Raw genomic sequence first — 16,375 nt, 5'->3', positions numbered from 1 at the left:
GAGGGTCAGAGCTCTGGAGCAGGAGATCCACTCCAACTTTGGGTCTTGTAGTTCAAGTGAATGTACACATGTCTTCATGTAGAGTTGTGTGCTTATAAGTTCGTGGTGACACTTGTGTGATGAAGAACATGAGGCTGGAAACGTCAGATGTGTGTGAGCTCTGAAAAAAAAAACGGATCAATCAGCTACAGCAAGAGGGGTTCGGTGCAAATCTGGCAACCGGCCTTCATGCTGCACTACACAGGCTTCTTCTCGACATCTCTCCACCATCTCAGAACCTCTGCTGAGCTCCAGCACCCGTGTGCATTTCAGCCGTCTTCTCTTTTTTCCAGATGCAAGCCATCAAATGCGTCGTGGTGGGCGATGGGTGAGAAATTTCAGAGCTTTCATTGTGGTTCATGTTGCAGTGTTCAGGGATGCAGCTGTTGCAGGAGATGGGCTGGGGCTTGGAGAAACCATTCGGTGTGCATGGAGATGGGACTCATTCCTGTCCTCGTGCTTGTGCAAGGAAAAACCGAATTGTTTTCTTTTGGTTTAGACATGAAACATCTCACGCGCATCATCATCATTATATTATTATCATTTTATTCTTATTATAATAATGTCCATGCTCGGGGGGGTGAGGGTGGGGGAGTGGGCGGTCTAGAGAGGGCGCTTATTATGTCCTTTTATTATATCCGTTTTTCATCATTAATTATTTTATTAATGATAATTCAAATCGTGCGTGAGTATGTTTCCTTTCCTTTTTTTTGTATTTATTAAAATTTTTAAATAAATTCTGTTTGTATTCAGATTGAATCCTGACGCTAGCGGTTCTGCGACCCCCCACCCCCCTCCCCTACCTAGTCATCACCGCGCGTGCGCGACTGCTTTCGCGCACGCGCAATGTGGCGGTGGGGTTTGAAGCCCCTCTTAGTCAATGATGTCATGCTTTTACACACCTTACTCCTTTTTTTTTTTTTTTTTTTTTTTTACAGCGGTTTATTCTGCTTTATCGATTAAAAATAAATAAATAAACATTACGTCATCAATATTAGTAGTGAAACGTGTAAACACTGAGGACTTTATCTGCAGAAATAGGATTTTTTTAAACCGATTTGTATCTGAAAAGCTGCTTTTTGATTGTCTATTGTGAAAAGTGAAAATAAAATGATAGATAGATAGATAGATAGATAGATAGATAGATAGATAGATAGATAGATAGATAGATAGATAGATAAATGTATAAATATAATATAAATGTATGTTCAATATGTACATAGTAAATATAGATAGATAGTAGTGTAGCAGCGGAAGTAGTAGTTATTATAAAAAATAATATTTATCATAAATGAATACAATATTTATCTTCAGCATTGTGCATCTTTTACTTGTATTATTATTATTATTATTATTATTATTATTATTAATATTATTATTAATAGTACATATTTAAATATAACAAAATCCTTTTCCCCTCCCCATAAACAACACAATAAGAAAACAATATTTAGTCAGTAATTCTGTCAGTAATAATTACAATTCTTTAAATATATAATTTTACTTACTCAGTAGTTTAATTTAATGTTGTGTGGGGGCAGGGTTATGATCTGGGGCCACTTCAGTTGGTCAGGTTTTGGTTTACTAATGTTATGTGGCCAAAAAATGAGGTCAGCTGACAACCTGAATATACTGAATGACCAGGTTTTAAAAAATATATTATTATTATTATTATTATTATTATTATTATTATTATTATTAAGGCAATTATTGGAGCTTACTTACATTTATGATGTAGTATTTAAATTTTTTCTTAATATTTTAATTATTTTATGTCACAACTCAAATGCATAAAATAAGTTTAAAAAACCAACAAGAAAAAAAGTTATGTATGGGTAATTTAATGTCGGCTTACACATAGTTATTTAGAGGTATAACAATGATTGATCTCACAAACTATGAAAATGTATTCTATATTTATTCTATATTCTGTAGATTTTGTTGCTAACATGGTAGAAACAGGTGAAACAGGTCATTTCGGGGTCCTCAGATTGTTTTTTTTGTCTGTTTTGAGATTGATTTTGGAAAACCATGGCTTCGGTACCCGAGGAATAAACAGTTCACTCCTGAATAAAGAGTGCAGGAGATCGTCTGAGAAGTTCTGGCAACCCGCATGAGCCATGTCGCTTTATATTGTTTCCACTGTAGCATTCCACTCGTTCTGTCTCATATCACTCGTCCTCACTCTTCCTCCTTGGCTCTACCGACTGTGTCCCTGTCCTTCGTCCTTCTTTATCTTAGCGGAAAAAACAAACACATTTGCGCTTCTTGTCTCCTTCATTAGCTCTACAATGTTGCATTGGATTATTTTTAATGAACATAGTCAATGTACATAATCTCACACTCCAGACACGTAGCATTCCCTAGATAAGAGGTCCCCAACCACAGTATCATGCTGGGGAAGAGTTATTAATGGGCTTCAAGAACATTCTGGGGAAAATCCTTCAAAATTGCTTCGGCAACAATAATGGTGGACTTCAACAGAAAAAGAATTCTGATACTTAAACATATAAACCTTTTCATTTTAAGGGATTTGAACTAAAAAGCTATGTGTAGCCTCAAGAAAACCATTTATCAATGAGCCTCATTTGAGAAAAATCAGGCTTCAATTTGATAAGGAGCATAAAAATTAGACTCTGGAACAATATAAAAGAAAAAAGAGGTCAAATGGTCTGTTGAGTCCAGATTTACCATGTTCCAACGCGATTGGCGCATCAGGGTAAGAAGAGAGGTGAATGAAGTAATCATGCCTTGTGCCTACAGTTCAAGCCTGTAGGAGCAGGGTTATGATCTGGGGCTGCTTCAGTTGTTCAGGTCTAGGTTCTGCAATGTTATGTGGCCAAAAAATGAGGTCAGCTGACTGACTACTTGAAACTATACTGAATGACCAGGTTTGTCAGGCACCACAGAGTTCAGACCTTAACTATTGAGAATCTTCCGTATGTGCTGGGGAAGACTTAAGGCAGCGATCATTTTGCATCAATAAAGGATCTACCATATATTGATTATTCAGTTGGTTTGCTGATTTTCTTTGAGAGTGAAGTTGCCTTGTGAGAGTGAAGTTGCCAAACTTGGTGTAATAGACCTTTCACTGCTATCATTCATTTATGGCATTTTTCAGACGTTTACCTTTATGGCATTTGGTAGATGCCCTTATCCAGAGCTACCTCCAACTGAGCGGTTTGGGTTTAAGGGCACAGCAGTGACCGCTTGGAAGTAGTGGGATTTGAATTTGTGACCTTCTGGATCAATGTTCAATGTCTTAAACACTGAGCTACCACCTCCCCTCACATTCAAATGTTAGCCATGACATTAACTGGGGTCCCATTTCATTTAGGTTTACCAGAGCCAGGTTCCTGCTATTCCTCAAGTATAAAGAGAGGCCACCACTAAAATACTTGTCACTTTAGCTTATAGAAGCTATTTTTAATACTGAATAGAAACATCCTGTTTTTTTAGTTTGTGTTCTACTAAAGATACTGAGAAATAATTGTCTGGTCACAACCATTGCTGAACCAACAAATCTAATGATGACCCAAAACCTTTTACACAGTATATATGTGTACAAAAAAGGTTGGAGACCCCTGCTCTAGAGAGTCAACAGTCGTATTCTAGATCACTTCCTCTCACAGAAACAGGATGTTCACACAGATTCGACTGTTTATTCCTCACAAGAATGTCAAGATGAATTGACTAGCTGGTTAAAAAAACTCTTTGACTAATTTGTAAGGTTGTTTGTATAAAAGCCCCAGACAAATGATTTTCTGTTGTGTCTGGAGGAAGTTACAGCTCTACCTCTGCCATGTTAATCTGTATTCTATGTGACTCTCGGGATATGCCTCGGTCTCCGTAGTGTTGCGATACGTCATATTCACGGTGCGCTCGAGAAACGGTTTAGAGCGGAGAAAACGATCTATATATAAAATATTGGTCACAAATTACTAGTCACTTTTTAAGTAATCAAAATATAGCACTAATGCTAATAATTATATAGAAATAAATCGTTTTTTTTTTTTAAGGATGCAGCGACGTCAGCTTGTATCCGATCGACACTTTTTATATATGTGTATATGTTTTTATATATGTATGTGTGTACATATGTAATATTAATATATATCTTATTTACACAGTGGATAAATACTTTACTCGAGAAGAAAAACGCTGTACTTCTTGTATGTAATTTTTTAAAAACGGCGCATAAATATGTTACGAGCCAGTTCTTTTTTTCTTTTTTTTTTGTGAGATTTTAGGAAACTGAATGAAATGTGAAATCGATAACATTTTGGGGTTTTGCCTGAGGTGAAAAGTTGGTCTATTGAGAAGGATATGGCGATAAAGCAGCGTGTAAAACCAAAGCTTCATGAAGATGAAGGAATGCACATAAAACGTCACATTTCTTCTGTGTTTTTTGCCTTGTTTTGTCTCCATGTCGGCTTTTCCCAAATTTTCTTTTCACTTTTACAGTAATTACTGTAACGATTTTCACACGATCGAGCAGAAAGCCGTTTTAAAATTTGTAAAAATGTAGCAGGGGGTGTGAAGAACCAGCCGGTTTAATCAGCCGTGAAGATTCTGTCGCCCGAAAAGTCTATAACAACCTCTTTGTCATATTATACTCGCATACTATTTTTCTCAGGAGTCTATATATTTTGACTACGATTAAATTTGCATTAAAATCAAAGTGAAAGAGAAAACTGACCCTCGCCAGACACGTTCATCGTTGCCAAGTCGCTAAATCTTATTCGTTAAACTTATAGAATAGAACAAGAGTCTTTATTTGTCACGTATACATTTCAGCACAGAGAAATTCATTCTTCTACTATCCCAGCTTGTTTAGAAGCTGAGGTCCGAGCGCATGGTTGGCCGTGATACGGGTGTTGAGGGCCTTGCTCAAGGACCCAAGAGTGGCAGCTTGGCGATACCAGGGTTTGAACTCCTGACCTTCCCATCAGCAACCCAGAGCCATAACCACAGAGCTCCCACTTCCCATCGTCTTTATGCAATTATCAGTTTATAGTTCCTTGTATATTCTTTTATCGTTTTTATCCTCTAGTTCTTAAAATAGAATTGACGTGATTACGATTTATCTAGAAAAATAAAGATAAAAATTATAACGCAACACTGCTCAGCCTTCCAGACTTGCATCTGTACTGGGATCCGTCACGTGACAAGGTAAAGAATGATGTAGCTAATAAGGTAGTTAATTTGGAGAAACAATGTTTGCAGTATAAGGAGTGTTGGAGAGAAAGATTCAGCTGTAGTCCAGCATTCGTCTTTTTTCTTTCCGTTAATAGAGGCAGATCCCGATGAACTGAGAGTGTGATGACGTCGCATTGTCGAGAAAACGGCTTTCTTTCACACAGATCAAAAGTGTAAAACTGTGACTGTGTGTGTGTGTGTGTGTGTGTGTGTGTGTGAGAGAGAGAGAGAGAGAGAGAGAGAGAGAGAGAGAGAGAGAGAGAGAGAGTTATTTTCTTCACACACACAGAACTCACTGTCTGGATTTTCCATTCAGGATTGAAGCGAAAGGACTGAATGGAAATGGTGTGTGTGTGTGTGTGTGTGTGTGTGTGTGTGTGTGTGTGTGTGTGTGTGTGTGTGTGTGTGTGTGTGTAAAACCGAGCAGAAAGAAAGACAGATTTAATAAGGGATAATTATCCTCTCTGAGACTGAACACTGTCATTTAGAAAAAAAAAATCTTCCTTAATAAAACGTCGTAATGTTCAGAGGATTCTTTTCAGTACGGCTTACAAAAGAAATCATCAGGAAGCAAAAAGCTGCCCCGAGAGTATCGTTATTTTCACCTCGCATCAGCACCGTATCCAAGTCATTCATCGCTACGAGATGCTCTCCCTCCTCTCAGGCTTTCCTGCCGGTTGCCATGGTTTCTCTGGTGTCGAGCTGCCAGCGCAATAGACGTCTTTGGCTCTTTGTGCCTGATACCTAAGGAACGAAAGCATGTCCCGGCATGCTGTTATGTGAAATTAATCAACGACGTCCTGATGATGCTGAATCACAGTTACTACTGCTGTTTGTTCATCATTTTCCCTGGAGACTCCTTCCTTAAAAAGCATCACAGAATAATCATTTTACCAATGCTACCTGTAAATAATGCTATATATTAGCGATATTTATCTCTATAACTGATGCAGATGCGATTCTCATCCCGATGCAAAAGCCAACGATACGTTTCATAAATAAAATAAAATAAAGACCAATTTACTTAACAACAATTTACAATTTACTTCTAACACAATGTGTCTGCAGGAAGTTACAGCTCTACCTCTGCCATGTTAATCTGTGTTCTATGTGACTCTCAGGACACGCCTCGGTCTCCGTAGTGTTGATACGTCATATTCACGTAGCAGCTGGGTGCTGAGAGAACGCGCTCGAGAAACGGTTGAGCGAGGAGAAAAAAACGATCTGCATATCAAATATCGGTCACAGATTATTGGTCACGTTCGAATTAATAAAAGTATAGCGCTAACGCTAATAATTATATAGAAATATTTAGAGTTTTAGTGACGCAATTATGTACAAAACTTGTATCCAATGCAGTGATGCGAATGTGTGAATCTTATTATCCCTACTGTAGAATAATATGGCTTGTGGTTAATACGTTTATGTGCTTGTTCGGAAGAAAAATTCGAAAATGTGTGTGTGTTTGCAGAGCCGTGGGTAAGACATGCCTGCTCATCAGCTACACCACCAACGCTTTCCCGGGAGAATACATCCCAACAGTGTGAGTTACATACCCCTCATTCCTCTCCTGTGTGTGTGTGTGTGTGTGTGTGTGTGTGTATGGTATTGTCTATATGTTCCTCCTGGTCATTGCTCTCATTTTGACAGGTTTGATAACTACTCTGCCAATGTTATGGTGGACGGGAAACCTGTAAACCTGGGATTATGGGATACTGCGGGGCAGGAGGACTACGACCGTCTCCGACCGCTCTCCTACCCTCAGACGGTAAAGCCTCGTCCCTCTTCAACCATCTTTTTACTTCTTCTCTGCATTACAATTCCTAAACCTCCATGCATTTGGCAGATGCTCTTATCCAGAACGACTTAGTTATTTCATTCATACAACTGAGCAGCTATGGTGTTAAGGGCCTTGCTCAGGGGCCCGGGAGTGGCATCTTGGTGTGGGGTAAAGGGATTTGAACTCATGACCTTCGTAAACCAAAGTCCAATGTTGTCCCTTTGTTGGGATTTTTAGACCTGAAAGAAATCATTGTAATATACGATGCATATGTCTGATAATCGTTTGCAAGATGTGTCGCAGGGGGGTTTAAAGAAATACGTGCTTGATCTCGAACTGTCAACGAGTCCAGTAAAGAAGTGGTAAAGAAACGTTCAAGCAAACGCTCGACTCGTTGTCCCAGAATGCAATGCGGCCAGTTAGAGATGGACGAGGTGCAGGCGATGCATTGACATGATAGATGAAAAACAAGAGAGCTGAACAGACTGATGCAATAAAGCGCCGCCGCATTGCCATCGTAGTGTCGAGATGAAGAACCGCTGCGCCGCTTACAGCGGAAAGTCAGACGGCATTATGGGTAAAGGGGTGAAAATGAAAGTGAGTAATGCTTCTGTTCATGGTGCATATTAATATTCAATTTAATTCAATACAAGTTTATTTTTAGAGCAATTTTCACAATGGACATTGTTACAGAATGTAAGAATTATAGAAAATAAATGAGATATCAGTGAATTATGTATATTTATCCCTTTTCTTAAGTTATACGGTCAGATGGAGTTGTGGAACCAGGAGCTCCTGAACAGCTCATAAATTGGCTCAACATTTAAGATCATTATAGATTCAACACCAACAAAGTTCAGTGATGGAGAAACTGCATATGTAGGAGGTTTTTTGGTTAATGATTAAGAGGTTGATTATCCTCAAAGTTCAATGTCTGAAATCTTCATGAAGTGGGATCCAACTGACGCTGGAAAGTCTCTAGATGGGTCGGATCCTCGTGGGTTCGGCATCTTCTTTTTGACCGTGTTGGGAGAACATCTGGCACCTGAGAAATGTTGTGAGCAGTCAAGCAGTCATGTAGTATAGTTGAATTCTGGATCAGTTACAAAGGAAAAATGTGAGGGACTGAATAAGCATCTGAGAGGCCAGAAACGGACAAATTCTCCTGCTTGACAGTGTGCTAAAGGTAGCAGGTGCTTTATACTTGTCAAATGTACATTACAATTAAATTATTTCATCGCGTTTTCCAGCAATGTTAGAAAGCTGGGGAGAGAGCACAGGGTCAGCCGTGGTCAGCGCCCCGGGAGAACAGAGTGCTAAGGGCCTTGCTCAAGGGCCCCCCAGAGTTGCAGCTTAGTAATACCATGGGTTGAACCCCTTACAGTAACCCACAGCCTTAATCACTGAGCTAGCACTTCCTCATTAGATTACGTAAGAAGTAAAGGACAGTGGTTAGGAAGAAAAGGACAGTGGACAGATGTGAGATCTGGGAGTTGTCCATAGAGATCACAAAATCTTATGGAGATAAATCACCTGGGATGACCAGCAGTTCAGTTATCTGGGATTAAGCTTCAGTCGATGAGCTGCCATTCACAATGAGATATCTGCCTGACAAGAATGTCTGTAGGAGGAAGGAGAAAATTATTTGTGTCACCTGTAAAGGTTCCTGTAAAGGTTCTATGAAGCAGTGGTAACCCGTGTGAGGATATGACCTTACAAAGAGGTCAAATATAAATGGAGAACAAGGGAGGACCAATTTTGGTTCTGTTTACCAGCTGAGCACCGATTTGGATCAAATCTACTGAATTGATTGGTTTTTGAGAGACATGTTCCTTTTGTTTCTATGTGACAAACTCCAGTCATGTAATGGTATAAAGATTGACTTTGACTAAGTAAAGATATAACTGCCCAGATGTTTGGTTCTCCAAACATTCATCTGAAATACTTTTTCATGCCTCTTATAAAACTTGCTAAGGATGTTCTACACCAGTTCAATAGGATTTAGTTGCGGTGCCACTGTCTTGTTGGAATTGCATGGTGTTGAAGTATGGAATGGTTGCCATGTTGGTTCAGTTGGTTCCCTTTCCTTTCTTGAATAAGTCTCCAACATTCCCTGCTTCAAAACAACCCCAAACCATTAAACGTCAACCTCCATGTGTGACTGTGGGGGGTGAGGGAGTCTGATCACATCTTCTCTCCTGTTCTCCATCTTACACAAGTTCTTCTGTTAGAGACAAAAATGTTCCATTTGGACTCCACTGAATTTTTTTCCAGTCTTTCACTGTCCAATTCTTGTGGGTTTTTTTTTTTATTCTTTAACTAGTTTGTTGTATAGAAACAAAATTGACTTGCATGTGTCTGGAAAACAATAAAAGACTATGTAGGTCCAGACCTCTTGCCATAGTATATATTCATTTATTGATTTTTCTTTTGTCTTCTGTTTTTGAAGGATGTGTTTTTGATCTGCTTCTCGCTGGTGAGCCCGGCTTCGTTCGAAAATGTCAGAGCAAAGGTAAGTATTTGATTTTTTTATTTATTCATATTGTGTGTGTATATACACTGTGTGGTCGAATATTTCCAGTCACCTGACCATTACACCCGATTAGGATGAATTGAACACAAACAAGATCATCCAGAGAATTGGGGATGCACCATCTCTTGATTTCTTTATTTTTTTTTTTATAAAATAACGGCAAAAACTTTATTGTCATTATGAGGTATTGGGTTTAGGATTATGTGGAAAATGTCCTGATTATAAACTTAGGAGTGTTGACTGTGTGTGTGTGTGTGTGTGTGTGTGTGTGTGTGTGTGTGTGTGTGTGTGTGTGTGCGCACGCACGCAGTGGTATCCTGAGGTGCGTCACCACTGTCCCAACACACCCATCATCCTGGTGGGAACCAAACTGGATCTGCGGGACGATAAGGACACAATCGAGCGCCTGAGAGACAAAAAACTGTCCCCTATTACGTATCCTCAGGGTCTCGCCATGGCCAGAGAGATCGGTAAGAGCTAATATACATATAATATAACCTTTTTCTTACTCAGTATTTCACTGTTGCATGTAAATACCCTTCTTCAAGATGGGGGGAACTCTCGCTCCCTAAATCTGTCCACAATTTAAATAGCTAATTATGTAGTGAGTGACAGAAGGAATGGCACAAAGAACTTTCTTTCTCTATCCAATAATCATGACATGTAGAGTAGGGCTGAAACGATTCTTCAAGTAACTCGTGTGATACAAGAACAAAATGCAAGATTCAAATTATTTGCCTCGATGCTTCGTTTAGTCCATTTAACTACATACGGAGCATTGTGTTTCCACACGGACCGTTATTGCTGGTGCACCACCCGCTAAATTTTGGACAGTTTAACACTATGAAAGCCTGTTTCCGACACAAAGTTTGCCTAATTTCTTATTTCTCGCAATTTCCATTTGCCAGTCAGGCAGCGTCACCCCGCCAGAAAGTTTTACACATTAAAAATTAAATCTGCTCCAATCAATAGAATCACAGGATATCAAACTGAGCCTCTGATCCCCTGAGAGAACTCGGGTCTAACAATCACCAACAGCTTCAAACTTTAGGCTGACAACATGCACCAGAAATTTTGGATGTTTTACGAGAAAATAAAGTCGGAATTGCGAGAAATAAAGTTTCGAAGGTATTTCAAGGTATCTATAAAAGTCAGATTTTAAGGTGTAATCCTTCTTCAAAGTCTCTTAAGTGTCTCTTTTCTGTAATAGAGTAAAAATTATTCCCTTTGAGACCCAGGATTTAAATCCGTAGTCCATTTTGTTAGGTTTGAATTCAGGGTCGTGTGCGAACCACATTCCACATTTACTCCCAATTTGCTCTTATAATTCCCTCCACTCTTCTGGGAAGATGTTCCACTAGATTTCGGCGTGTGCTTCTGGATATTTATGTTCATCAGCTACAAGGGTGTGAGGAGAATGTTTTGAATATGTTTTTTTTTCTTCTAAGACCGTGTGTCTGTTGTTTGGGATTCCGTTTGGGATCTCACCACAGACATTGGAAATCCTTGTGAAACCCTGTCCTCGCTGGGTGGCGTCATCGGAGATGTCTGAAAACATTGTCTGAAACTTTGTTTATCTTTTAGCACTTTCTTGGTTTCTGCATGTCCCCGCATTTCTTTAGTACTTCAGTAGGAAAGTCATGATCAACATCGACGCGAGACTCGTTTGCAAAACGCTTCTTTTGATGAACTTGCTAATGATGCCAAACTCTTTTTTGTTGTTGTTGTTACTGTTGATTTTTGAGCGATCGCATCGCAAGTTCAGAAGCCAGCGAATTATAAACAAAATTGATGGAAAAGCGTTTTGTTTAAAAAAATGTCCTGGTAATGAGAGAGCGAGAGTTTTACAGATTTTTTTGCTGATATCCTGACAGAGCAATGTCTATGAACTGTTTTTTGGTGTGTTCATCACCCACACAGCTCAAATTCCCAACATTTTATATCCTGGATAGCAAAAAACAAACCTTCACCACACTATTTTTAATACTATAATTTGTCTGCATTGTTTATTCAGCCTGCAAACATCCCAAACCATCTACCAGCGCCATTTGGATCTCACTTTATGTAGAGTTTTGACATTAGACCTCTTTGAGTGTCATGGAAAAGCTGGTGTTTGATCTGTGATGATCGCAAATGTTGAGCTATTTTATGAGTTGCTCAGTAGCTCCTGGTTTCACAATCTCACACTCCAGTGCTCATGTCAGTTCTCACTCTCCAGTGTTCTGTATTGTTTTAAAGACTATCATCACACTCTTGAAGTCAAGTTTATTTCTATAGCGCTTTTCACAACAGACATTGTCTCAAAGCAGCTTTACAGAATTTAACAGTTAAGGTGAATGATGTGTATTTATCCCTGATGAGCAGCCATGGCGACTGTGACCAGGAAAAACTACCTTAGATGTTATGAGGAAGAAACCTTGAGAGCAACCAGACTCAAAAGGGGAACCCATCCTCATTTGGGTAATATCAAGCTGCTAAATTCTGTAAAGCCAATGTCAATGTCCGTTGTGAAAAGTGCTATCGAAATAAACTTGACTTGATTTTATTTTATTCAAATAAATCTAAACCATCGAGCAGTCTAGGCTAGTCAGTTAGTTAATGCTAGCTAGGACTGGAACGACTGTAGTTACAGTGAGGTTACAGTGAGAACGTCATTTGTCGTTGTTTTGGTAAAGAAAATTCTGTTGTGTTTGTTTTTTCTGTCTGTGTAATCTCAGCATAATTTCCCAACAACCCACTGGTCTAAAATTATAGAGAGAAACCACAGCTCTGTTTCTTAAAGGATTTATAAAAGTTGTTTATTGTTTGATAGGACATATAATTGTAAGACTGTATATCTTAACTTTGTCACTTAAATGGCTTGGGCTCTTCACTGCACCTAATTTCTGTTAACTTTTTGCAATGTTTGCAGAATGTTTTTAGATATTCCGACAGAAAAACAGGAAGAAAGAAAAACCGAACAAAATCCATCCAATTGGAAAAAAGACGCAACTTTCTTGCAATTAGTATCACCAAAATAGCTTGCCATTCCCCACGCCATTTAATAGCGCTGTTGGATTCTCCAATCTGATTGGTTGGAATGTGTTGATTAATTTTCAATAGCAGCAGTTTCTACACTTTCTACTACGTGATCATTTCTATAGTAACAGCTTGTTCATAGAGACTTTGGCTTTGACAATGATAGACATTGACAGAGTGAGGTTTTCTGAACGAGAACTTTATTTAATGTTTATTTATTGAAGGATAAATGTGTTTGCTGACGTGTCATTAGAAAGATAGTATCCTAAATGCTGTAAGTGAGAACAGAAAGCAGTTTGTGTCATAGATTCTCCCGATTCTAATTGTAACTGTATATGGCTTAAAGAAATTGTAATCGTGGACGCTTTATTCACAGGAGCGGTGAAGTACCTGGAGTGCTCGGCTCTAACACAGAGAGGGCTGAAGACGGTGTTCGACGAGGCCATTCGCGCCGTCCTCTGCCCCCCGCCCGTCAAGAAGAGAGGGAAGAAATGTACAGTGTTTTAAAAAAATAACACACACACACACTCACACAGAGTGCGGAGTATTTCACTTCAACACACAGTCATCACACTGAGTTCCTACCGGCCAATTTGGAAAGAGACGAGGTTAAAAAATTAAAAAACAACAACAGGTGAAACATCACACGCTGGAGTTTTAGACTTAGCGCTGCGGGAAGAATAAATATTTATAGCAAAAGGCACAAAAACACAAGATCGTGCCAAAATTCCCTCTCATCCCTATTTCTGAACTCGAATGCCTTAATTGGTGCTTAATTTGTGGTCATGAGAAGGTCCTTGAGAAAACATACACACCTTGCATGCGCTAATATTTGGTTTTGTGATATACAGTATCATTTAACACACAATTTGTGCATTGTGGATCATTTCGATACAGCGGTTATTTCAAGGGTCGCATGTGTCCATAAATACAAAAAGGTCAAAAAATTTGAATTAAAAAAAAAAAAAAAAAACGTAATGGAAGACTATTGAGTCTCACACACAGGTGTTTCTGAGATGAATGGGCGGAGCTTATATATATATATAAAGTTGACCTAACCTAAACTAGCTTACTCTTGAATTCTGTTGGCTATGATTACACAATATAATAACTAGTGTAAGCATGATTTGGTTAGCTGGTCAGCTGTGTAACAGCTGGATTGAGGAAGTTGCTCAATCGCAGTTTTTACGTAGCCGATAACAAGCCTCAAAAACTAAAAATGGTGATTTTTTTTTTGTTTTGTTTTGTTTATAAAGTGTTTGATCAACTGGTTAAATAAGCCCTTCCTACGTCAACAAGGTGACCCTGTGGAATGCGGACACAAAAAAAAGTCCCTCTATACACATTCTCTGAATTCCTCTGTGGAGATTTTTCTTACTGCTAACACATTTTTTATATTTTGGGCCAAGGTGGGCATCAATTTCACCCCCCCCCCCCCCTCTTTTTTTTCTTCTACCTTTTTCCTTATTGATCTGTGAACGTGTCTGAAGTTTGTGTAAATAGATATTGTGAATAACTTGAGGACCGAATCGATGCCGTCTCTCGTTCTTGACTGTAAAGGAAAAAAAAAAAGAAAAAGAAAAAAAACGATCGCCTTCTGAATACAGCTCTTTTCATTTCGGTGTTTGTGTGACTACTGTACGTGATGGCGTTTTACAGCACAAGGAAAAAACAAAGGAGTGATCATGACTAAAATGTGTATATTTAAAATCAGTTGGTGTCTGAAGCTCAACCGGGTATCAAATTTACAGGAAAACAAAAAACTTTGGCCAAAAAAATAAAACTTACACAGCGGTTTTTTTTCCCTCTAAGCGCAGTGTGTTTTTTCCTTTTATTTCACACTGGAGATATGAAAGCTGATCTGCTAACAAGTAATCCATTTAAGTTTAGTGTTGTGAAAACTGTATAGACCACATGCTGGCTTATGAGGAAGTCACAGTGCTAAAACAGTCGGCCATTTTGAAAAATGAAATGGCTTTTTTTCTTTTCTTTTTTTTTTTAGAAACAAATGTCTTTTTATTTTTATTTGCTGTTTACACATAATACACTGTCTACTCCAGTGAAGTTGTGAGGACAGCATTGCTATACACCAGGGAAACAAGGACACTGATGACAAGCTAGCTAATGCTATACCTGACTAGCTAGCAAAGTGTTTCATGAGTCTTATGTGTGGTAGATGTAATTTCTATTGACTGAAAATGAGAAAAACATATCAGCAACGTCAACTTTTACCTCAAAAATTTTACCCTGTCATTAAGAAAATTCTCCCCCAAACAAATTTGCTAGTTAGCTTGATTAGCATTGTAGCTCCAGTGCAAAGATAAGGCAAAAAACACATGGCAAACCAAACATCTCGGCTGATTTGGCATGAGGTAGAAACTGTGTACGTTTCATTCTTTGCCGAATTAAAAAAAACAAATTTGTTTGTTTGTTTGTTTTTTTGAAGATTTCTTTACATTACAGTATTGTATGCATATTTAATTCATTCTTTTTCGTTGTAAACTGGAACCTTTTTCCATCCTTTGGATTTCTGCTACATATTTTGCAGTATACACAAGCTGACATGTGCCATTGTGGATTGTTTTTTGTGTGGCTAGCATGCCAAATTTTCAACTTTAGACAAGATATGTATCTAACTTTGTTTCTACGTTTTTGCCTTTTTGAGTTTGAGAGTACGATTTGTGTGTGTGTTTCTGTGCACACGAGTGAATGATGTACTGTACGAATGAAACAGATTGTTCAAAATGTAAAGAAAAACTATACGGTGTATGTTTCTGTGTTAATGACCTGATGGTGGATATCCACCTTAACCTTACAGTTGGCTTCAGTAGACACAATAACAATCAGAAATCCTATTGAACTGTTACTAAAATCATGTGAGTTTAAAATGTATGCATTAATAAAATTGAGTCCTTGAATGTATTTAAGTGTGCCACTGGTTTTTTTTTTTCAATCTTAAACTATTTAGTTTTAATAAATATTTTTGTCCTTTTTTTATTGTATAAGTTTTTATAAGTTCGAGACAGGTACGAAATTTGAAACTTATGTTGGCTGTATAGTATTTAGGAGTCTGTCAGTCATTTGATTGGTCAGTCAATAAGTGGACTGGCCAATCAGCAGTCAGTTGCTCAGTCTGTAAAACAGTTAACCAGTCACTGAGTGTGACAATTAGTCAGAGTAGGTCAGTGAGGTGGTCAATCAGAGTAAGTGACTAAATTGGTTATTCACTCAGTGAGACAGTCAATCAATCAGAGTTAGCAAAACAGCCAGTAAGTAAATCAGTCCGTGAGACAGTTAATTGGTCAGTGAGACAGTCAGTCAGTTAATCAGTCAGAGACAGTTAATTAATCAGAAAGAGTTAATCAAGAGACTCATTTAGTCAGTGAGACAGTTGATCAGTCAGATAGACAGTTAATTAGTCAGTTATTTAGTTAGTGAGACAGTTAGTCAGTTAGTGAGACAGTCACTGAGACAGTTAATTAGTCAGTGAGACAGTAAACCAGTTAATCAGTCAGTCAGTAAGCTAATCAGTCAGTGAGAGTCAGTTAATTAGTCAGTGACACGGTTAGTTAGTGAGACAGTCAGTCAGTTATCTGTCAGTGAGACCAGCGAGACAGTTAGTCAGTCAGATAGTCTTTGTTTGCACATACACTGTAGTATGAAAGGGGCTAGTTTCAATAGAAAATGAAAATAAATAAAACTACTGTTAAATTTAATTATTTTAAATAGATATAATTCATTTCAGAAATAATAAATGTGCTATAAAGTATTTTCTATTTCCGAAATTGATTTTATTTCTTTGTTTA

General features: G+C 38.3%; 1 protein-coding gene across 1 annotated transcript; it reads left to right on the top strand.

Annotated features, from left to right (window-relative positions):
- Positions 1-210: 210 nt before the first annotated feature.
- On the top strand, positions 211-15,491 carry rac3a (Rac family small GTPase 3a). The gene is made up of 6 exons (XM_046865989.1): positions 211-367; positions 6,710-6,781; positions 6,889-7,006; positions 9,468-9,530; positions 9,862-10,021; positions 12,946-15,491. Exons 1-6 carry the CDS (start codon positions 333-335, stop codon positions 13,074-13,076), a joined length of 579 nt encoding a protein of 192 aa, XP_046721945.1. The 5' UTR covers positions 211-332; the 3' UTR covers positions 13,077-15,491.
- Positions 15,492-16,375: the final 884 nt, after the last annotated feature.

Source organism: Silurus meridionalis, chromosome 14 (genome assembly GCF_014805685.1).
Source record: "Silurus meridionalis isolate SWU-2019-XX chromosome 14, ASM1480568v1, whole genome shotgun sequence".
In the NCBI taxonomy this organism is placed as follows: domain Eukaryota; kingdom Metazoa; phylum Chordata; class Actinopteri; order Siluriformes; family Siluridae; genus Silurus; species Silurus meridionalis.
The sequence above is the reverse complement of the archived record's forward strand: the minus strand, read 5'-3'. Positions and strand labels throughout refer to the sequence as shown.